Genomic DNA, 24,126 nt, shown 5'->3' with positions numbered 1-24,126 from the left:
AAATAAAATTCATTTAAAAAAAAAATAAAAATTTAATTCTTTCATAATAAAATTTCTTGATGACGAAATAAATTAAATCCTTATGAAATTATCCTTGTTGTGAAATCCTTAACGGTTTTTAAGGACCTTAACGGTTTTTATGCATTTTTTTCTCACAGTAAATGCAATAAAAAAATTTTAAAGTAACATGAAATTGGAGAGCTCAAAAATTGTGAGTTTTCGAATACTTTAGTTATGATTCGAATCAATTTGAGGTCTCTTCGCAAAAAATCTCCAAAATTGACGAAAAAAGGCGAAAATTTATGAAAATTTCAACAGCATTTCCGCTTTGAGCCTTATACTTGCAGCGCCATCTTCCAATTTATCACTTTCATTCGTCTCAAATCAACTGAAAATAGGGCTGCCGGAAATTGCAATTTGGCGGGATATGGAACGTTCGCCCTGGCAACCCTATGCATGTGATGTCAAAAACGAATATTCATTCAGTCGCTCAGTCGCCATAACGTGAAAATCATCAGCAGCTCCTTTCTGTAATTTATGCAGTACAAAAAAACCATTCTGACCAACAAAATTACAAGTGTTTAGTGTGCGAAAAAAACAGTGAAAAACAGAGCAAAAAACACAAAATGGGTGACGCAGAACTACTAAATATCGACAGTATAATCGCCAGGTTATTGGAAGGTATGCGACGACGGCGAAAAAAAAATTTTTTTCTTCCATTTCAATATTACGCAAAATGCTCTAATTATTAAAGGCGAAAATTTCGAGGGTGCCGAGAGTGCAAATGCGAGTTAAATGAGTCGGCGAGCGTCGTTGGCATCGCAAGTGTCGCTTTTTCTGCGTTTTAAAACGTTTTTTCCCGGAATTACGGAGGGAATAATGAGAAAATCCGAAAAGCGCGATGGCCGAAATTTTTTTTTATTGTAATACTTCTACACACAGGCCATGCCAACACTTGTGTGCTGACAACGCCCGTTCAAAATAGCCAACTACGATGCTTTTTCGGCGATTTTTGCGCGATTTGCGTCGTGCACGCGCGAAATTTTGCCGTTTTTGCGTAAAAAATCGCCCAGAATCCTGTAATAATCTCAAATATTTTGTTTTTTTGCCTCGTTTCCGCAACCATCCACACACACACACACATTGACAACTCTTCGACGTACGTGTGTATGTGACGTTATTACATATTCGGCGATACCAACACCTGCAAAAATCATCATCATCAATGTCAATATCACATTCTGTGTGTGATTTATCGATGACCTCTCTGCGATTGTAGTCCGAGGAGCCCGACCAGGAAAGAACGTTCAACTGACAGAAGCCGAAATTCGCGGATTATGCCTGAAATCGCGTGAAATTTTCTTATCACAGCCGATCCTCCTTGAGTTGGAAGCACCCTTGAAAATTTGTGGTAAGTAAAATTTTTTTTCCGTATCGATCGCGCCTCGAAAAAATGCATAACAGTTCAACGAGAATGCCCTTCAGATGCGATGTTGTTATTTTTCAAGGCGTAATTTATCATTTTTCCATGGTGTCGAAGAATTTTCGCTCTCTCTTTCTCTCGCTCGTGAGCGCTCGCTTCGCAACCATCTGTGATTTAAATTTTTTTTTTGCTTCACGAAATTTAATGTAAATAAATACGCGAACGTCCCGTGTCGTCGTCGTCTTTTCGTGTGTCAGTGTTCTAAAAATATCCAAAAAAATAATAATAATCTTGCTACTTCTTCAGATATTTTTCAAAAAAAAATCGCTTTACATCGCTCTTGAAGGCGGAATTTATGATCGAGAGTGCGTTCCAAGGATGTTCAAGCGATTTTCTCGTGACCTTTGCGAGAGACGCGACATTGCGCGAAGAGTTGAACAGCATTAAGCCGCAGCAAAATATTTTAATTAAATTATTTGAACATCAGAATTTGTCATCGTCAAGCCAGAACGACGACGATGTTTGTTCGTGAAACTGGCAGTTTTTGCATTTCGCAGAAGAATTGCAAGTGGTTTACGGGCGATTTAATCGACTGATGTCTATGGTAATTGTCAGTTTCAGCAGAATTTCGCTCGTGAAGCGCATGGAAATTTTATGCAGTGACGGGAATTGATCGAAAAAGTCATTAAAAGAAGTCAAATTAAATTTTTTTCAACGAATTTTTTTAAATTTCGTTTTTAAAGATACAAAAAAGAACAAAAATTGCTAAAAATATTTCTTAAATTTAATTTTTAATAAGAAATTTTTTTAAAATTTTATTGAAAATTTCTTTTTTAATCGTAAAAATACTGAATTTCGATGAAAATTCATTCAAAGAAATTAAAATTCTTATTCTTTCATTTCAAATTACCAAAATATTTTAAATTTCTTTTATAAAAATTCTTAAAAATAACAAATTAGCTCTAAAATTTTCATTACGAGCTAAAAAACTTCAAAAAATATTTAAAAATAAATTCTCGAAAGCGTAATTTATCTTTCAAAAACTCAATTTTTGACATTAATTCAATTAAAAAGGTCAAATTTGGATATTTCGAGTTACTTTTTAAGCACTTTTATTTAAAATTTGGTTTTTAGAAATACATTAAAGAGCAAAAAAATTGTTCAAAATATCTCTTAAATTTAATTTTTGCCAAAAATTAATAAAAAATGAACCAAAAATAATTTTAAAAGTTAAAAAATGAAGGTTTTGATTTAAAAAAAAAATTTTTTTAAATTAAAATAAAAACATTTTAACATAAAAAATAAATACAAACAATTTTAAATAAAAAAAAATTAAAAATCTTTAAACGAAGACCTTGAGGAGGCAGAATTTACTTAAAAATTTCTTTAAAAATGCATTTCGAGTAAAAAAATTCTTTAAAATTTACATAAAATTGCTTCTTAAAAAAATTTGTTTGCCTTTTCAGACCTCAATATCGTATAAAATTCTATAAAAATGTTCTCTGAGAGCCATAAAAAGCCACTTTTTTAAAAAAAATCCACTGAAGTGCACTCACATTTCCTCATATTTCAACTTTGTCGATGTTGTTGTTGATTTAGCATTTTATAATAAAGAGATGCATTGCGAGATAGAGAATTGAATGAAGGTGCACTAAAACGTGACATCTTCTATCATTACATTCCCAACTACACACACCAATTATTTCCGATTATATTATTTATTTATTGTACGACTTTTTTTTTCTTCATAACTTTTCTGTAACCGCAAGAAAAAAAAATTAAAAAAAAAATAAGAACAAGAAAAAAAGTTTCAATTCCCATCGTGTAACGTCTCGTTGTCGTATAAATTAATAAATAAATAAATAAAAAACGTATTTTCTATTATTTTTTTTTTCGTATGGAATCTGCCTCAGACAATTTTTCATCAAATATGAAAAGAATAATAACAACAATATTTTTCCAAATAAAACCAGTTATCAGATTAAATTACAGTAAATTGGCTCACTCAACTCTTCACTCTCTGACTCGGCATACAAAAAATTTATTTTATTTTGACTGGTCTTTTATTATTTTCGTTTAATTTTTCTGGCATCTTGAGACGAATCTCGCGAAAAATTGTCACAAAAATTCAGAATGTAATTTTTTTTATTGACCTTGATCACGAAATTTCATGTTGCACTCTCGCTCCCGCATATGAAAAGTGTATTTTTATCGTTCGTGTCGTGTAAAGTGTATAAAAATAAACAAACAATTAGCGTTATTTAAATATTATTATTGTGTTATGATGGACAACGACGACGACGACGAAGAACATGATGCGAAATGTAGAGTAAATATTTGAGGGGAGCAGCAAGTGCACAGACAGCATTGTTACGGCTTATTACTATTTAGAACGAAGCGCGATGCAAGCACAGATCTAACACACAAGTGTAAATAACAATCGTGATCATTAAAATATCGAGGAATCTTGAGAATTTTCTTGTTTACGATACTTTTTTTGTTGATTTTTTTCTTGCTTGTGGAATTCGGAATGGAATTTGTCTGGTTTTGGTATGGAAAGAGTTGATTGAGTAGGTAACGGAGAGATATGCCAGAGGTTTGATCTCGTAACCTGAAAAATAGTTTCCGGAAAATTTCTTTGAATTGATTTTTTTTTACTTGAAAATTTTTATAAATTAATTTTTTTTAATGAAAAATTAAAAAATTTCATACAAAAATTAAAATTTTTTTATTAAATTTAATTTTTTGATGAATTTATTAAAAATTTTGAAAGGAAATCGTAAATTTTAATGTAATGTCATAAAAATTAATATTCATAAAATAATGAGAAAAGTCATATTTTTCACAAATTATTTAAAAATATTAAAATTTATCTCTTTTTGATGAGTTCATTGACAGAAAAATTTATGACTTTTGTAAAAATTCTTGATAAAAAAAATTTTCAAGCAGTTTTAGGGGAAATTTAAATATTTTTAAAAATTATTTTTCCGATTTTTTGCATTTTCATAAAAATTCCTTGAAAAAAAAATATTTTTAAAAATAATATTAATTTTTTTTTATATAAATTTTAAAATAAGATTTAAATAATTTTTAATAGGTACATAAAAAAAAATATTTTTTTTAATAAAAAATAAAAATGTGAAATTTTTAAATTTTTATTACAAAAAAAAAAAAAAAAATTATGGCAAAAAAATTCAAAATTTGTCTAAATTTTTTTTATAATAATAAAAAATTCTAAAATTTCACATTTTTATTTTTTTTTAAAAAAAATTATTTTTTTTATGTATTTAAATCTTATTTAAAAATATATATTAAAAAAAATGAATATTATTTTAAAAAATATTTTATTCACACAAAAAAAAAAATCTAAAAATTTTTTTAAATTTTTCTTTCTAATAAAAGTTAAATTTTTGTCAATGAGGGTCACAATTAAAATTCAATATATTTTTATCTTTTTTTTAATATTTTTATTTGGTGAAAAAATATATTTTTCTTGGAAAAAATCGATCAAAAATGTTATCAAAAGATAAAAAAAACATTTTACTTTAGTAACCTAAAAAAACATTCAAGCGTTAAAATGGTTTTTTTTTACCTTTTCACATCACAAAATGAACCTCATTTGATTGAAAATCGATAAAAATCCATCAACTTTGTACCAAATCCAGCTTAAAGCTACCAAACAATCGCCCATCAGTACAAAAAGATTTCTTTACCAGACACGTGATCAAATCATCACACGACATCTCCTTCTTCTTAATACAATTTAACGCCTTCCAATCCCTCGAAGAAATCCAAAACAAGTCGAGTCACGTGCCCCAGTCTTCTTTTAAAAGCTTTTAAAACGAAAGTCTTGATCAATTAAATTTTTTAAAACAATACAAAAATGTCTCCTTTTATTCATAGTCATTAATTTACTCACAAACACAAAAAAAATAGTTTACGACTGAAAAAGATCAAAACAAACATGTGTTGCTCGCTTTTTTCTGTGTATTTCTGTGTAAATACCGAAACAAAGTGACAGTGATGTGAAATGGAACGTGTTCTTGATTACACGATGAATAATTAAAGATTTCGTGGATGCCAACATTATCGCGTAAATATACTTACTAACCACTATTTAGCTCACTGAAAACAAAATAAAATGAATATTCATTCAAAACAATAACAAAAATAAATCTGATGTCGTTTTTTTTTGTTTTTTTTTTTTTTTTTTTGGATATCGTGCAATGGAAAGGTTCCATGTCTAAGAATAGCCACAAAACGTTCGAAAGTTGGTTCTAACCAGATTATTCACACTTTAATGGATGTTGTGATAATTCAAGTGCATTTTCATTAATTTATTCGCTGATTTTTTTCCTCCGTCGTCGTTCTCGTCGTCGTCATTGGATGTCATTGAGTACATCGTGCACTGACGACGCTGCTGTCGAATAATTGAAAGGAAATCACTCAGACACATTTTATGTATTATTGCAGTTAATTATTATATATTTTAAGTGTGCAACGACGACATCTTGTTCTTACAAGACTTTATTTGAAGGGTTTAGAAGAAAAATTGCAAAAATGCATTTTTTTTTAAATTAAATTTAAACGAAAATTTATTATTTTTTTTAAATTAATTTAAATCAAAAAATTTATTCTAAATTAATTTTTAAATTAATTTTTTGAATTTTTATTAAAATTTAATTATAAAATATTTTTTTTTATTTTTTGTTTTAAAAAATTAAAAAATATATTTAAAAAAATTAATAAAATATTACTTCATAATTTTTTATTTTAATAAATTTATTTTATATATATTTTTTTTTACAATTTTATTTTAGAAGTTTTGCTAAAATTGTAAATTAATTGTAAAATAAATTTATAAATAAATTACGAAGTAATATTTTAATAATTTATTTTTATATATTTTTAATTTTTCAAAATATTAAATTAAAAAAAAATCAAAATAAAAAAAGTCAAATAATTTTAATAAAAAATAATTTAAATTAAAAATTAAATAAAATTATAAATTAAATTAAAAATAATAAATTTTTTTAATATAAATTTTAAATTTATTTTAATAAATTTTATTTTTTAATTTATCAAAAAAATTTAATTTATCAAAAAAAAAAAAAAATGTTGATATGCGACTTATCATAAGCGCAATTCAAACATGACTTCAATTATTGTTTAGAAAAATTACAAAAGCAGAAGAAAACTTAGCGAGAGACTTGGTCGCCATTGTAAGGTCAGCGCAATTAAAAACTGCATGAATGCAACTCGTTTATTGCGCCACACGATTTCCATTTCAAGTGTTGTTTAGATAAACATTGCAAAATATCCGATCAATACGACCAAATGACGACTGGAGAAAGTATTTTTCTTTGTGTTTTTACAATTAATTTACATTATTACGCTATGTCTATGTCTCTATCGGCAACGCTCACATTACAAACTTGATTTGAAAAAAAAAATAATAATAAAAAAAAAATAAATTGAGTAATGCAGTATGACAGCACAAACAAACCTAAAAAAAATGTATAATAAAAATGTCGCATCGATGTGTCGTATGAAAAAAAAAGTAAAATGAAAACATATCAGATTATACTTTGTTGTGTGCTAGCTTTCGATATACATTAAGCACAAAATGCGTCACATAATCCGTTCAAGGAAACATAACGCGAACAACGACGACGACGACGACGATAATATTGTGTGAATTAAATAATTGATATTATATTGTCTTGGATACGTTTTTTTTGTCTTGCTTGGTTTGGATTTGGAAGAAGCAGTTCGAAGCGGTTTGTTGAGAAATGTTGAAAAATTGTACCGAAATTGGAGAAAGGAAATAGATGAACCGGTTGAATTTGGCATTAAACGAGCGAGCCTTGAATGTCATTGATGGAAGTGGAAATTTTTTTTACGCATTTCTGTTTTTGTGGGAAAAAATTATTTTTTTTAAAAAATAAATTCAAGTGCGTAAACAAATTGATGTAGAAAAATTTGATTTTGATGAGAAAATAGTTTTGGTAGTTGTAAAATTTTTAACTCAAAAAATAATTTTTAGGAGTTCAAGCTGAATTTAGGTAAATTAATTTACTGAAAATTCATGAAAATTTTTTTTTATATTTCGAAATTTATGAAATTTGTAAATTTTTGTGATTTTAATATTTTTTAGACAGATTAAATTTTTTTTTTGAAATTTTTTTTAAAAATTGTTTCATATAATATTTTTTGAGTATTAAAAAAAATAAATAGGTAAATAAAAATTATTATTTTTTTTTAAAAGTAAAATAAAATAAAATAAAATAAAATAAAAAAATAAATAAAAAATTTTTATAACAATTTTTTAAGACAATATTTTTTTTTTTAAATTATAATTCAAAATGAAAATATTTTCTGAAATTATTTAATATTTATTTAATTTGTGAAATTTAAAAAAAATTAAAAAATAATCAATATTTAAAAAAAATTCTTAAAAAGATTTTTTTGAAATTTTTAAAATAAATTTTAATTTAAAATAATTTTTTTTTCGTCAAAAATGTTATGAAACTTATTTTAAATAAAAAATATTTTTTAATTAATTTAATTTGTGAAATTTATAAAAAAATTAAAAATAATCAATATTTTCAAAAAAAATTCTTGAAAACGATTTTTTTTTAAATTTTAATAAGGAGTTTTAATTTAAAATAATTTTTTTTCGTCAAAAATTTTATAAAAATTAATTTAAATTAAAAATATTTATTGAAATTATTTAATTTTTTCAGAAATATATTTTTAATTTGTCAAATCTGTCTTTAAAATTAAAATTAAAAAATTGAAAAAAAAATTATTAAAAAAAATTATTTAAAAAAGCGCTTAAGTCAAGTGTTAATGCTCACCCATTATCGCCTATCAAAACAATTTCACTCAATTTTTTTCCCATCCAAAAATGTACTTGTACTGCATTCGTGCCTCACATTGTTTTGCCAACATGTTATGAATACTAATAACATTATTATTATTATTACTCTACTCTCCTCACACTTGCCTCCGTGTACGAACTCTCTTAGACGATTAAATTAAGCTCGGATTTATTTCGTTTCATGTAAATTTTATGGATTTTAACCCTGTTAACTACTTACATGTGTTCTCGTGTGTGTCGAACAGCTCGAAAATAGGCTCATCCATAGTTGCTCGCTTTGCTGTCTTATCAGCAAATTAAACAGATCCCATCTTCGTACGCGCGTGTCTCTGTCGATATATCATTTTGTCATATAGTTAGTCAAGTACGAAAGTTATCGATTTTTTTTTATAATTTTCTTTTCTTATCCATGTGACTTTGTCACTGTGGAATTTATTTCATTTTACAGCGACGACAATCGACGAACGACGACACGTGTACTTGAATAATCATTTCAAGTTTCTTTCAAAACACGATAAAAAGTGAGCAATTTTCTGCATTCGACGTTGTATGAAGAAAAAAAGCCGGTTCGTGTTCGGTTTGATAGACAAGACACACACACAGCAAATGATGCCGAAGAAATAAATTTTGCTAATACGTGAAAGGATTACTCGAAACATTTATGTGCAATTTTCGACTGCAACGAAACACAAAAAAAAATCTGCTAAATTCACAGTAAAATTGAAAGTGAAAGTTTATGGACCATGTAAAAAGGTAATAAAATTAAATAATGAAAGAAATGACGTCGATGTAGGCGAATGATGTTCGTACAAAGAGACGAATTGCTGTGTAGGCGGCGAAAAATTGCATTTTGTTGTTGCTTATCATGCGGCGTCGTACGTTGAAATTTTTGTCAGGGATGAGAGATATTTGCAAGGATACGACGACAACACACGGAACGACACGTAGAGAAGGTCGTTTGCCTCGGAACGTTTGACAAGCGCCTTAGAAAAATTGCATTCTTGCAACGGAGAGAGAGAAAAAGTATCTCAAAAAGGCAATGAACGAATTATTGGTTGCACGAGCGATGCTGTTGCCTTATTTGCCCGGCCGGCATGCTACGAAAATAATAATAATAACAGTAAAGGAGCAATAAGATGAAGACGAAGTAAATATGCTCCGTTTTTGTCCTGATCAGTGATGGAATCGATTTTTTTTTGCTATTGAGATAATTGGGCACAAAAATAGTTTAAATGCTTGGTTTGGATTAACTGAAAAAAAATAAGTTTAAATTAAAAAACTTGAGACCTGAAATTTAATTAAAAAATTTAATTTTAATTAAAAAAATTTTTTAGAACTTATCATCCAAAATATTTTCTTAACTAAAAAAGCTTGAAGTTTTCAAAAAAAAAAAAAAAATTTTTTATCAAGATTTTTTTGTATTTTTGCTAAAGATAACAAATTATTCTTTTCTTAACAATTTTCGAAGACTATAAGAAAAAAATATTAATTTATTTTAAATTATTTTTTATTTTAACTTCTTATATTTTTAAATTAATTTAATTCATAAAATTTATTAAAAATTAAATTTTTATTAAAATTTAATTCATATTAGAAATTCAATTTTATTACTTTTTTCAAAAATTTTAATTTTTTTCAATTTTATTAAAATTTAATTCATATGAAATCTCAAAAAATTATTTTTTTTAAAAGTTTCTAATTTTTTGTTAATTTTTTTTTAAATATTTTAATTTTTGTTTATAAAATTTATTAAATTTATTAATTTAATAATTTATAATTATTTTAATTTATTTTTTTTAAATTTTATTTTTTTTTAAATTTATTTTAAATTTTTTAATTATTGAAATTATAAATTATATCAAATAATTTTTTTAATAAAAATTTTGAATTAAATTAAAAACAAAATTAAAGAAGTAAAATAATTTCAACAAATTATAATTAAAAATTTTAATTTTATTTTTAAAAGACTTTCATCTTTGATATTTTTTGATTCTCGAGTTTAATAAAAATATTCAAGAAAATCTGTGAAAAAAAAATTAAATTAAGCTTTATCTTTTAATTTTAATTTAATTTTAAATTTTTTACCAAAAATACCAAATTTGAAAATTTCTTGAAGTCTAACCAAATCATTGAAAACAACCTAAAGAAGGTTATCGAGTTCTTTAACAATTTCGATGATTGGATAGAAGAATGAAGCCCCGTTGGGAGCACAAAAGATCCATTTGACGTCGAAGTGCAAGAATTTAAGCTGAAGCGACGACATATCCAACCCAAGAAAATTTTAGTTTTTATCCGTCACTGCATCTGACGACGTACCTCGAACATCTATTGTTAATGCAAGCGCATGAAATTCTGTGGAGAATATTCTTCATCATCTGTGCCTGTAAGATAAACAATGTATGAGACGACGAGATGAGATGAGAAGAAAAGGATGCTTTCATTGATTTTTTGCTTACTTAGCGATAGAGCGAAGTAGTGAGAAGGCATGTGCCGCATATTACATCAACAACAAAACATATTGAAGTACTTACTTTTTAATATAATTTTATCACTCCGAAACCCAATTTAGAAATAGCTTTTAACGCCGCAAGGAGCAATTACGGAAAAGTGCTTCGCTCATCATATTTTTCCGCTAATTGGAGGCAATCTCTTGTAGAATTTGTAGAATTTTTATGTCACTCTCGGTTTCTTCTTCTGAGAACGAATTTACATAAAAAATTACTTTAAATTATTTTACTGCATCAAACTGGAATTCATCATGATCATCATCATTGCCCGAACAATGAACCTTTTTTTCACAAATATTTGTGTCAATTTATTTCATGCCGGCACCAAACATGGGAGTGTAGAATTTTTCTCTCTCTCTTGCATTATTATGTAATCTTCGCACATACGCCATTCATCATGCTGGAAATGAAAATCTATTGTCTAGACACATAAAGAGATGCTTTTTCGTCGTTCATGAAGCTGATCAGTAACGAGATTAGACGGCGACTGCTGCAAAAAATTATTTGATTTTTTTTTGGCCTTATGTTCAATGCAGCAAAACGCGAAAAATTACTCAAAAAATTTTTTCATGTCTCGGCTTTGGAGAAAAAAAATCAATTTTTCGGCAAATGGAAGGAAAAGTCGAAGTATAAATAAGTTAAGAAAATGAATAATGGAGTCGTGCTATAATAGAAATTGCGTAATAGTATGGAACGATAGAAGGTGTGGGACGTCATTCAATTCTATGATTAAAAGACGAATCACGAATAATTGAATTTATTGTGGAAGGAAATCAAAAAGGAAAGTTTTCCGATTGATCTTGCGAGTTGTGATTGCGTTGGTTTGAGGTCCTTTTGGGATTAATTTTGAGTTGGAAAGAGAGCCACGTGTCGTTTTTCGACAGATTTTATTAGTTTTTGGTAGGAATGGCAAAAAAATATTTTTTTTTGTACAAAATTAGAAAATTTTCTTCATGAAATTTCGTATTTAAAGAAATTATGAAGTGATTTTTTTTTTGAAATTTGAAAAATATTTAAAAAAAAAATAATAAAATAAATAAATAAAAAATAAAATATAAAAAAATAAATAAAAATTAAAAATTAATTAAAAAATAAATAAATAAAATAAAAAATAATTAAAATTTTAACTAAATTAAATTAAAATTATTTTTTTTAATTAAAAAAAATAAATAAAACAAAAATTTCAACAATAAAAAATAAATTTAAAATAATTAAATTAAAATCAATTATTAATTTTTTTTAAAGTTAAGATTTTTTTATCAAAAAAATTGGACTTTTGCTCTTCAATTTTTTTATAAATATTGATTTTGTGTTGAAACTTTCTAATTTTTTAACTAAAAATCTTTGATTTTTCGTCAAAAATTACCATTTTGAGCTTTAATTAAAAATTTTCTTCTTTGTAAATTATTTTTAAAAATGAAATTTAAATTTTTTTCTTAAATTTTTCATTAAAATTTTCGACCTGAAAATTTTTTTTGAAGTAAAAGTTTCATATTGAGCCATAATAAAAAATTTTCTGAAAAAATTCTTCCTTGAAATTTCCTTAAAATATTTTTAATTGATAATATTTTAAGATTTTTGACAGAAATTTTGACTCTAATTAAATTTTCAGTAAGAAAAAATTAATTTTTTTCTTAATTTATCAAAAAAATGTTCGAACAAATGTTTACGAAACATTAAAAATCAATTTAAATACCGCAACTTACTTGTCAATCTTAAAAAAAATCGCAAAAATCTGAAGGGTATGTCAACGTACACGCGCATAATCACCAATAAACGCCAAAAATTAACACCTCCGATGAAAAGTTAGACCAAATACAGACGTTTTTTTTATTATTTTTTTGTCCCACAAAAGTTGTTTACTTCTCTGATTTACACCGAAGCCGTGCAAAAAGTTTATGTAAACATTTTTTTCTGGTTCATGTTTCTAACGCAACTTTTTCTCTTATTTTTTCTTTCGCAGGTGACATCCATGGACAGTATTATGACTTGCTCCGATTATTTGAGTATGGTGCATTTCCGCCAGAGTCAAATTATCTCTTCTTGGGCGACTATGTTGATCGTGGCAAACAATCGCTGGAAACAATTTGCTTACTCCTTGCCTACAAAATCAAATATCCAGAGAACTTTTTCTTGCTTAGAGGGAACCACGAGTGTGCAAGCATCAACAGAATCTACGGGTAAGTCAACAAAAAGAGAAAAAAATTATTTATTTGCTCGAAAAGTCATCAATTAAAAATAAATGATACGACTTGCGTCATGTCTTGCGCGTCGCGTCGTCGTGAGATAAGTGAGAGGCACAGCTTAGATAATTTTATTTATAAATTATTTCATTATTGCGATGAGCAAATTTGAAAAGTTGCATGAATTCGCTGGAAATTTCGTTCTCTATTTATTTTTCTATGATTGAAATGTCAATACAAGGCATTTGTAATGATTTCCGCTTCTATTTCTGGGATACGATAATTCGATCCGCGTCGCTTCGATGTTTATTTGCTTTTCTGACTTTCCGTATCCTGCGGAATGGAAAGTGCGCGTGGGTGTGAGACAAACAATTCTTATGAAAATCGTAAATTTTGATGGAGTTAACTCTCTGTGGTATGAATAGTTTAAAGTTTTCATCGGAAGAAAGGGATTTGAGAGCATTTTTTTGTATTTTTGAACGGAAATTATAAGTTTTAAGGAAAATTTTGATGGAATGAAGTAACAAAATTACTTTAAAAGTCTTTTTCAAAAAATTTTTTTTCTGAAAATCGATTAATTTGAGGTCAAAATCAACATTTTTAAAATATTTTTGAATTACTTTTTATTTAATTTCACAATTTAATTTAAATTTTTTATTTATTTTTTTTTTATTTAATTTTTTTTGTGAATTTTTTCTTTTTTTAATATTTTTATATTTTTTAATGTTAAAAATTTTAAATTAAAAAATTAAATTTTTTTTATTTTTTCCTGAAATTTTTAAATTTTAAGTTTTATTTTAATTAATTAAATATTTTTAATAAATACCTATAATTTTTTTTAATTTTTTTAAATTAATTTAATTTTAATTTATTTTTATTAATTCAAAAATTAATTAAAAAATCAACATTAAATGAAAAGTAATTTTCTGAGCTCTAGCAAAAATTTTTTTTCAAAAAATTTGATATTTTTAATTCATTTTTGACATTTTTAAGTTAAAAATTTTCAAAAAGTCACATTTTTAAATTTAAAAAAAAACTCCTTTGTGAGCCTAAAGCCAAATTCTTCATTTTAGGAAAAAAATTAAGTTTGAAAGTCTCAAAATTAAAAAAAAAATAATTTTTTAAATCAATAAAGAAGCGAAATTTTGAATAAAATTAAATATTTTAATATAAAAAGACCTTCAACTTCAGCTAAAATCGCAATTTTTTTCTTCACCTAATCTCAACGTGCCGAGAAAAATATTTAAAATATGCAAATTGAATCAAAACAAAGAGGGTAGGTGTTTTCCCATGCCTCCCATTTTCCTCCATACTTTCCATTCCATCGATTACGTCAATCCAACAAACGTTAGTTTTTATTATTTTTTCCTTTCATCATAAATATTTAGTCGACGTGCTCCAAAAAAAAAACTACAATGATGAAACATCAGCCATCACATTTTTTGATTGATTTTTGATTACTTCGGCAGTTAAGTAAGCCGTTATCACCCCTCAAGCCATCGTTCTTGTACTCATTTCCGTTGGCACTTTTTTCTACGATAAATTTGTTATTTATTTACATATTTTTTTGCGACGTTGTTGTTGTTGTTGCAAAGTGTTATGTGTAACTAACATGACAGATTGCTTGTCGAGTGCAAATAAATTTAATTCGCATTAAATCCATATTTCGTGATTTTTGCATTTTTTTCGGATGAAGTAGAAATGGGATAAAAATTCATGTCTAGCGAACGGTAGGAGGGATTATGATGACGACGACGATGTATTTTTTTATTTATTGTGTCTGAGCTGCATCAAGCAAATTGCCAATTTAGTCGCAATCAACAAATTAAATTAAGAATCACATGGAAGTGAAGTGAGCGATGTGATTCACACATTTTACAAAAAAATTGATTTTCACCTGATTTTTGTTTTTATTTAACCAGATTGTAAATTAATTAAAAAAAATCAAAGTTTCGAATTTAATATTAATTGCCAAAAATTTTGAAAAATTTAAATTTTTATTGAAATAAAGTCAAAAATTGTAAATGTTTTGCGATAAAAAATTATTTAAATTAAAAAAATAAAAATTAAATTAATTAAAAATATTTTAATTCAAATAAATTTTAAAAAATAAAATTTAAAAATTTTAGAAAAAAAAATAAAAAAAAAATTATTAAATTTAATTTTTAAAATATTAAAAAAAGAAAAAAATAACAAAAAATTAAATTAAAAAAAATCACAAATAAATAAATTTAAAAGAAAATAAATAAATAAAAAATTTAAATTAAATTGTGAAAATAAATAAAAAGTAATAAAAACATTTAATAAAAGTAAAAATGAATATTTCAACAAAAAAAATAATTAAAAATATTTTAAATAAAAATAAAAAATTAATAAAAAAAATTTTCGTAAAAATTAATTGAAATAAACTAATGCTTAATATCTTCAAAAGAAATAAATTAAATAAAAAAAAATAATTTTGATGATTTTGATAAAAAAAATATTTTAAAAACTTAAAAAAATTAATTGAAAATCATTAATAAAATTCATTAAGTCAATTAAACAAAAAAATATTTAAAAAAAAATTATTAAAAAAGTGGCTCATTTCACTAACTTTTGTATATCTTCTTCTTATTTAAAAAAAAATATCATAAAACATGTGCATGTGACGTCGCGAGTTCAATATCTTATCAATCACCCGATAACGTACGATAAGAAATTTATTCGCCTTTTTTTATGTGTCATGTTGACTTTGACTGTTGATATGATGCGATATGCGGTTCCGTATTGTATCGTCGTCGTCGTCGTGCTAAATAACCTCAATTACTTGCGCGCAACAAATTACATTTCATCAAAAAATTATCATCAGGCCCGTTTCACGTGTTTGCCTTTAATTTACATAAATTGACCGATATTTTTGTTTACACTTTTTCCGTTTGTTTTGCCGGAGATTTGTATCAAAAACAAAAAAAAAATCAATAAATTAAAGTTCATGTTTACTAAATCTCTTGTTGCGCTCAATAATTACGCGAAATTACGACAAATCAAGTCAAATCCCTTTTCCGCATCAAACTTGCATGTCATTTTTTTTCCTCTTTATTGATTGATTGGCGGAGCGTGTGTCACAGTCGTATTTCACTCGGGTTGTCGTTTTATTGATTTTCGTTTTTTTTTTTAAATAAATTATAATGAAGCGTATTTTACGGTTCTCAGAATTTCTTCGGCTCCCTTGTGTTGAACGAAACGTGAATGGGGAAAAAAGGTTAAAAATATAATTATAAAAGCCTGAGTAGAGCGCCCTTTTTGTTCGCATTTAATGAGATTATGCGTTTTTTTTTTCATAAAAAATATAAAAATAAAAAATTTCAGGTCTTTGTCAATGGCAAGTTGTTGATAGCAACGCCGCGTGTTTATTATTTGCTTTGTTATTTATTTTTAGTCGGCGTTCCAGGAAAATTGTGTAGTTTTCTTCTTCAGTAAATGTTGAATGAGTTGAGTATCCTCATTAAATTTGTCTTGTGTGTGAAAGAAAATTGTTGTTTTGAACTCATATTAAAGTTGGAAATGATGGAAAATTAGATTTTGATTGGTTTTTGCTTTGAAATCAAGTTTCAAGGTCATTTGAAGGACATTTTTGTTTTGAAAGGCGATGAACTTAATTTTTTTTATATGAAGTACTGATTTTTTTATTTTCGACATTTTTACTTCAAAAATAAATTTTTATTAATTCTTAAAATCTCAAAAATTTTTTCTGACGAAATTTAAATAAAATTATATAATTATTTATATTACCTAATAATTTTTTTTATTAAAAAATTTAATAATTAATAATTTTATTTGTTCAAAATAATTTTTTGGCGCCTTTTTTAAATTAAAAAAAATTATTAAAAAATAAAATATTTTTTTTTAATAAAATTTTGTTTAAGTTTCGTCAGAAAAAAATTAATAAAAATTTACTTTTGTGGTAAAAATGTTGAAATACCAAAAAATTATTAATTTTTTGCGGATATTCAAGACATTCTAATCATTAATTTTTGAGGCAGTAGCTCAAAATATGCAAAAATGATGTAACCTATGCCTTTGTTTGATCTTTCATGTGAGAAAGTCTTCTCAGCTGATGTCATTGTTTTGCTTTGAGAAGCGGAATCTTGATTAAAATCTTTGATTGTTTACTTTGATGAGCTCTTAAGATGAACTACCGTTAGATGATTTTACGTTTTTTGATCTCAAAAGTTTTTTGAGAGTCATTTTAATTAAAAATTATTTTCTCTCAAAAAAAAAAAATTTTTAATGATTTTTTAATGAAAAAAATTTTTTATACGATAAAAATTTGATTTTTTAATCTTATAAAATTTTTTTAGAGATTTGTTGCTTAAAATTGATTTTAAAAAAAAATTTTTTTTTGACTAAATAATGTCTTTTTAGAGCAATTTTTAGACAAAATTTTTAATTTTTTGATATTTTTTATTACATAAAAACTTTTTTAGAGCCTTTGAATAATAAAATATGAAAATTTTTTGACGATTCGAGGTCAAAATTTAGCCTTTTAACGTCATTTTAGGACAAAAATAATAATTTTTTGACCATGATTGATTAAAAATCGATTTGTTATTCCTCGAAAATGCATTAGGCGCTTCTTCATTGATCAATTTTTTATTAGATTTGGATAAAAATACCAAATCCTTTCAATTATAAATCCCTTATTTATTGTCTGTTCGCCCTCTTACATGTCCTTGCTTCTTATTTAATACTCAATGAGCTGCAATTACATCACCTCGCAGTTCAATGTCTCGCCCTGTGTCACGAACAACCATGCGCTTCCTTTTCCCCGAGGGACAATTACAACTTTTTTTTTGCTACTTTTAATCCTCTACAGCAATTTCATTGTCTCCACTCGAGTAATTTTTTTCTAATCCATCGAGCACATCCACACACACGCAACGCTACTTCAATAAATACTGCACAAAGCTCTAAACAGTGATTATTTACTTTTTGTATTGCCACTCGTATCATTATTTAAATAAGCTTGTCTTGTCTTGTTTGTTTGTTTTTTTTTTTCGTTCTACGTATAAATTTACTACGAAACCAATTTTTTCATATGGTTAATAAATGAGACAGAGTGGGGAGAGCCAAACATGAACTTGAAAGCTTAGAATTCTTTTTTTTTTTCGTGTGTGCTATACGCTTGACAAGTCAAGGTCAATTCATAGTTTTTCATGCATTTATAGACACAACGTCGTGCTTTGGCGTGGAAATTTAAATAAAAACAGAATATGTAATAATTTTGTTATAAGTTGGATGATGAGAGAAATGAAGAAAAACGAAAATGACGAAAGCTGTATTTATTTATTTTTGATGAAAATTTATGACTCAGAAATTGAGGTTGATGAAATAATTAAAAATGTTTTCGATTTTATTGACTTTGAGAATATTAGAGAAATATTTTTTAAAAATTGAAGTTTAATTTTCTAATTTTTCTTTGACTTATTTATTAATTTTTAAAGATAATATTTTTTAAAAAATATTTTTTTTTGTAAAATAATTTAAAAAAAATTAATTTAATAAAATTAAAAAATAATTTATAATGTGTTATAAATTTTTATAAAAATTAAATTTATTTTTTTTTAATTTAAATTAAAAGTTTAATTTTTTTAAAATAAAAAAAATAATAAAAAAAATCTGATATAAAATAAAAATTAAATGAACAAAATTAAAGAAATATTTTTTTAATTTTATTATTTTAATAATTTATTTTTATTTTTATTACTAATTAAAAATTATTTTCGAATATTATTAAATTTAGTAAATTTTTATTTATTTTTTTTAATTTAAATTTTAAATTTTGGATGAAAAGGATAAAATTAGTTAAAAAATAAAAAAAATAATTCATAAAAAAAAATTTGAAAATTTTACTTTAAATTTAATTAGTAAAAAATATTCTTTTAGAATTAAAAATTAATTTAAAAAAATAAAATTAATCAATTGCATTTAAAAATTTATTAAAAAAATTGAAAATTATTTAATTTTTAATTTATTTAAATATTAAATTAAAATAAAAAAATGAATATTAAAAATTGAAAACATTTTAAATTATTGCACTGTCCTAAATAAATTTTCCTCCTCCTCTCCATCGGAATTGGAAGCGGAATCGGATGCCAAATAATTACCATTCGACTTATGTTTTTTTCTGTTTTTTACATTTACAGCTTCTACGAGGAATGCAAACGAAGATACACCATCAAACTATGGAAAACATTTACTGATTGTTTCAACTGCTTGCCAGTTGCTGCCATTGGTAAGATTTTTTTTCAATTTTTTTTGAAGCAAATTTTAATTTTTTAAAAATTTTTTAGTTGACGAGAAGATTTTCTGCTGTCACGGCGGCCTGAGTCCCGATTTACACTCAATGGAACAAATTAGACGTATCATGAGACCAACAGACGTACCAGATCAGGGTTTGTTATGTGACTTATTGTGGTCCGATCCCGACAAAGACACAAATGGCTGGGGCGAGAACGATCGTGGCGTAAGTTTCACATTCGGCATTGAGGTGAGTTTCAATTTATTATCATTTTTTTCCTCTATACACATGATGTACTCGTTTGATGTAAAAAAATGAAAAAAAATCAGGTCAAGTATTTGCCGAGCGACTGTTTAATCGATAATCAGCAAGTAGAGTTTTTAACATATATGTTGCGACTTTACACAATTAGTATTCTAATTTGGTACGCCGCAATGCATGACAAAGTCTGTGATTTTATTTTTTTTTTGTTTTGCGCACTTCAAGTTGCTTCTGTCCACGTTTGTAATCCGCTTATATGGCGGTGTTAGAGCATTTCACGTGTTTCTTATCTGGATACAAACAAATATTATTAACGAACGTACGTTTACTGTGTCAAGTCAAGTGTTTCATTTTGTTCTAAATGTTTCAATTTGTCAGCTTTTTTTAAGAATTGAAACCTTATCTCTTGCAAAACACTCGGAAATTAAAAAAAAATTGACAACGTGGAAGTTTTTTTTAACTTGTTTTGAAGAAAAAATATTTTTTTTTGTCTGATTTTTATATAAAAAATAATTTTTTAAAAATTTTTATAAAATAAAATTTAAATTTTTTTTTTATTAAAAAGGCAAAAATTTCAACATACCTGTTTTGTTAAAATTTTTTTTTTAAACTGACAGATTTAAAAAAAAAACATCAAGTTCATAGAAATTCTAAAAAAAATTAAAGAAAACGTAAAATTTTGATTTTTTTTTTAAAAATTAAATTTCTAAATCTTATAAAACATTTCAAAATTCTTAAAATTTTTCAAAAAAATTATACTTTTAATTAATTTCTGAAAAAATATACCTATTAATTTTTAAATGAAAAAAAAAAAAAAATTTTTTAAAAGAAAAAAAAAAAATAAAAAATTTTTAAATTAAAAATTTTTTTAAATAAAAAAATTATTTTTTTTTAAATAAAAAAATTATTTTTTTTTTAAATAAAAAAATTATTTTTTTTTAAATAAAAAAATTAAAAAAATAATTAAATAAAAAAAATAAATTTTTTTTTTCAAAGTAAAAGTTACATTTTTTTTATAAAAATTTCACTAACGAGCTCATAAAACACAAAAATGCGATAAAATTAATTATTTTTCGCGTAACAATGTCATCATGTATGTAATAAACATCTGTCAAAAATGTTTGATGAGACAAAGTCCATCATTAAAATGTCCCGCACGTTTGTTCATTTTTCATTCAGCAAAATAATTTTTAAATATTTCATCGACATGTGTGTCAATATTTAATATTCTCCATTGTTTATGCCAAAAAAAAAATTTTTTTTTGATAAAATGTGGATTATGTCATTGCGTTTAAGCCAATAAAACACACTTGATGTCATTAGTGCAACGGGTTCGTTGGATTGCTGCTGATTTCAAGGTTGAGCTTTCGATTCTCGGTCAAAAAAAAAAGATTTTATCCCCTAACTTGGCCCGTGCAGCGATTGCTTATCACTTTAAGCTGCGTTTAGCTGCAAGGGAATGCTTATAAGGGAAGATTAATTTAAACGGAGAATACCTTCAATGTTCAAAAATTATTAAATTGCTTATTTGAACTACTCCTCAGATTCTCTACAATTTTTTTTCGTGCATCAAATTTTTAAAAAAATTATTTAAAAATAAATTTTAATAAATTTTTAATTTTTCTTGTAGGTTGTTGGCAAATTTTTGGAAAAACACGACTTTGACTTGATCTGTCGGGCCCATCAAGTTGTCGAGGACGGCTATGAGTTCTTTGCTAAACGACAATTGGTCACACTTTTCTCAGCGCCAAACTACTGTGGTGAATTTGACAATGCCGGTAACATTTTTTTTAAATAAAAATTTTAATTTTTTTCACTAAAATTTTATTTTAATTTTTTAGGCGCAATGATGTCGGTCGATGATACATTGATGTGCTCATTTCAAATATTGAAGCCGGCTGATAAACGTAAATTTCAGTACGGTGGCCTGAATGCGGGACGCCCTGTAACACCGCCCCGTGGAGCTAACAATAAAAACAAAAAGAAATAAATCTTTTTCATAAAATAATTAATGAGATAGAGTTATTTTTTTCGGATTATTTAAAATATAATGAATAATAATAATTTTACTAATATAAATAAAAAAAAAAAACAAAAACAAAAAAAAAAGATGAAGAAAAAATGATTAAACAACACAAACACAACACACACATTAAATATTTAAACAAAAATAAAGAAAAATTAAATTAAAAAAAATTATATTTAAAAAAAAACTTTTTCAGAGCTCAAACTGAGAGCTCTCCCCACACAAACAAACACTCTCTCTATACAACACATCTTTCTCCGCGTAAAATTTTTTCGTTAAAAAAAAATTATTTTTACTACCTACGAAAAAATGTAGAATTTCTATAAATATTGAAAAAAATGTGCGAATGTTGCATGATTGATAAAAAAAAATATTAGCTCCGGTGTTTTCTGTTTAAAATAAAAAAAAAACGCGACGTACCCAATTCAGGCTACCTTTTTCACCTACCGATCGATCAATCATTTTCTTTCATCATAATTTATCAAACAAGCTCTTCAAACACTAACATTTTTTGTTGTTTTCTCGCAAACTATTTTTTTTTAATTAAGCCCTTTTTAAATAGATTTAATAAATAAATAAAAGAAATAGATTAAAGGAAGTTAAATTTAGATTCAATGTAATATTTTTTTAATAATGAATATTTTTAGTTAGCGCCCACTGTAGTTTAAACATTTATATTAAAAAAAAAAAATAATATTAACTTTTACGTATATTGCATAAATATTAAAGAAAAAAATCAAATTATAAATATATTTTAGTTGGATGAATTTATTTTTTTTTTCAATGCAACATTATCAGACCAGACATTTTTTTTTTTAGTTCAATAGCTTTATACAAAAATATGTGAATGAATAATAATTATATAAATATATATATTTAAAAAAAAAACAGTAAATGCCAATAATAAAATTGTATGATTTCATGAAAAAATAAAAAATAGTGATATAAGCATTCATATATAACTATAAATTATGATAAAAAGCTATTAAAACATTTAGCCGCATCCCTTTTGAAAAAAAAAAATTAAAAAGATATCTAATGATATTTTTGTCTATAACACAACCAACTTCATGTATTTATACAAAAAAAGAACTATTTTTTTCTGTTAATAAAATTTTTACTTAAAAACCATGAAAAATTAAGGAAAAAAATTAATTAGTTCGTCCATTAAAAATTAATGAATAAAAAAAATTCGTCTCATCATCGATTTGAAAACACCTTTAAATGAAAAAAAAATTAAAATATAAATATTAAACATATAATATATATTTATAAAATATATATATAATAAATACACATGTTATATATATATAATATATATCAAATATAATATAATATAAATATATATTATTAATAAACCATCAACTGGGAAGCGCGCATGTGAGGAATGAATGCAAAAAACCATTTTTATTAGAAAAATCCACCCCATTTTGTATAGATCATGGTGTGTTAACAACTAAACAACAACAAAAATTATTATTATATTATTATTATCATGAAATGAATAATAATTATGAAAATCGTCTCTGTTATTATTATTATTGATTATTAATAATATTTAATAAAAAAAACACGTCTGGTTAATAAAGTTAATAAATTGCAAAAATAAAGTACAATGTACTCTGTTACGTCTGAAAAATTATAAAAAGATCAAAAATATAATTATTATTAATAATAATAAATAAATAAATAACGTTAAGACAGACGCAAAAAAAAATAATAATAAAATAAGTGTTTATGAACTTTATGACCTACCAACCACAAAATGACTTGACGCCCCCCAAGAAACCAACAACAACAAAGAAAATACTGCATAAATTTACAAGAAACGGAAATGAATGTTTAAAAACATAAATTTAATATATATGAAGAAAAAAAAAACGATTGAGAAGACTCCAACAATGAGACATATTTGACTTACAAAAATAAAAGAAAAAAAAATATGTTAAAAAAATTACAACAACATAATATTAATAATTAAATAATAAAAAAATACAAAAAAAAAGATTCAAATAAATAATAAAAAAAAAATCATGAATAAATAAAATGTTATATTCAATAATAAAAAAAAATAATAAAATAGTAATGAAAAAAATGATAATATAATTTATGGTGTAATAAAGTATAATTCAGATTTAAAGAAAACTTTCAATGTTTAGGGCTCATTCGTGCTAATATTCTTCTAACTTCAACTTCATTCATTAGTCATTGTTGCACTTTTCGTCATTCGCCATAAAATGTGAGAATTTCATCGAATTTTTCTTCAATTTTTGCAGAAAGTTTCTTCGGGAAAAGCAGCAATAACAATAATAATAATAAAAAGGATAAGAAAGATCTGTTCAAAAAGTTTAAGGATACGCCCGAGCACTCAAGCAAAAAGTGAGAAAATTGAGCTAAGCGACAGAGAATTGGCAAAAAAAAAATGGACTTTAATCTGATCTGACTTGATGATTTGATGTAGAATTGAATTATTTTATTATTTTGTGAAACATTAATGGACATTTAAAATATGCTAAAGTTGATATTATTTAATACATGACTTTATTTGTGATGTTTTAAAATT

The 24,126-nt window shown here is 25.0% G+C and overlaps 1 protein-coding gene across 2 annotated transcripts; it reads left to right on the top strand.

Annotated features, from left to right (window-relative positions):
- Positions 1-493: 493 nt before the first annotated feature.
- LOC134836846 (serine/threonine-protein phosphatase alpha-2 isoform) lies at positions 494-24,091 on the top strand. 2 transcript variants are annotated; one of them, XM_063852096.1, is made up of 8 exons: positions 494-681; positions 1,280-1,411; positions 12,777-12,993; positions 19,182-19,270; positions 19,329-19,525; positions 21,168-21,315; positions 21,379-21,444; positions 23,840-24,091. In XM_063852096.1, exons 1-8 carry the CDS (start codon positions 627-629, stop codon positions 23,944-23,946), a joined length of 1,011 nt encoding a protein of 336 aa, XP_063708166.1. In that variant the 5' UTR covers positions 494-626; the 3' UTR covers positions 23,947-24,091. The 2 variants fall into 2 exon arrangements, with proteins under 2 accessions (XP_063708166.1, XP_063708167.1); XM_063852097.1 differs by lacking the exon at positions 23,840-24,091 and having other exon boundaries at positions 21,379-21,549.
- The last annotated feature ends 35 nt before the right edge of the window (positions 24,092-24,126 follow it).

This window comes from Culicoides brevitarsis, chromosome 1 (assembly GCF_036172545.1).
Source record: "Culicoides brevitarsis isolate CSIRO-B50_1 chromosome 1, AGI_CSIRO_Cbre_v1, whole genome shotgun sequence".
In the NCBI taxonomy this organism is placed as follows: domain Eukaryota; kingdom Metazoa; phylum Arthropoda; class Insecta; order Diptera; family Ceratopogonidae; genus Culicoides; species Culicoides brevitarsis.
This window is presented reverse-complemented; position numbering and strand designations above follow the sequence as displayed.

Coding starts and splice junctions, on each gene's coding strand:
- LOC134836846 (XM_063852096.1), top strand. CDS start 627: ATGGGTGACGCAGAACTACTAAATATCGACAGTATAATCGCCAGGTTA. Junction 12,994..19,181: donor AGCATCAACAGAATCTACGG/GTAAGTCAACAA, acceptor TTACATTTACAG/CTTCTACGAGGAATGCAAAC. Junction 21,445..23,839: donor ATTGAAGCCGGCTGATAAAC/GTAAATTTCAGT, acceptor CAATTTTTGCAG/AAAGTTTCTTCGGGAAAAGC.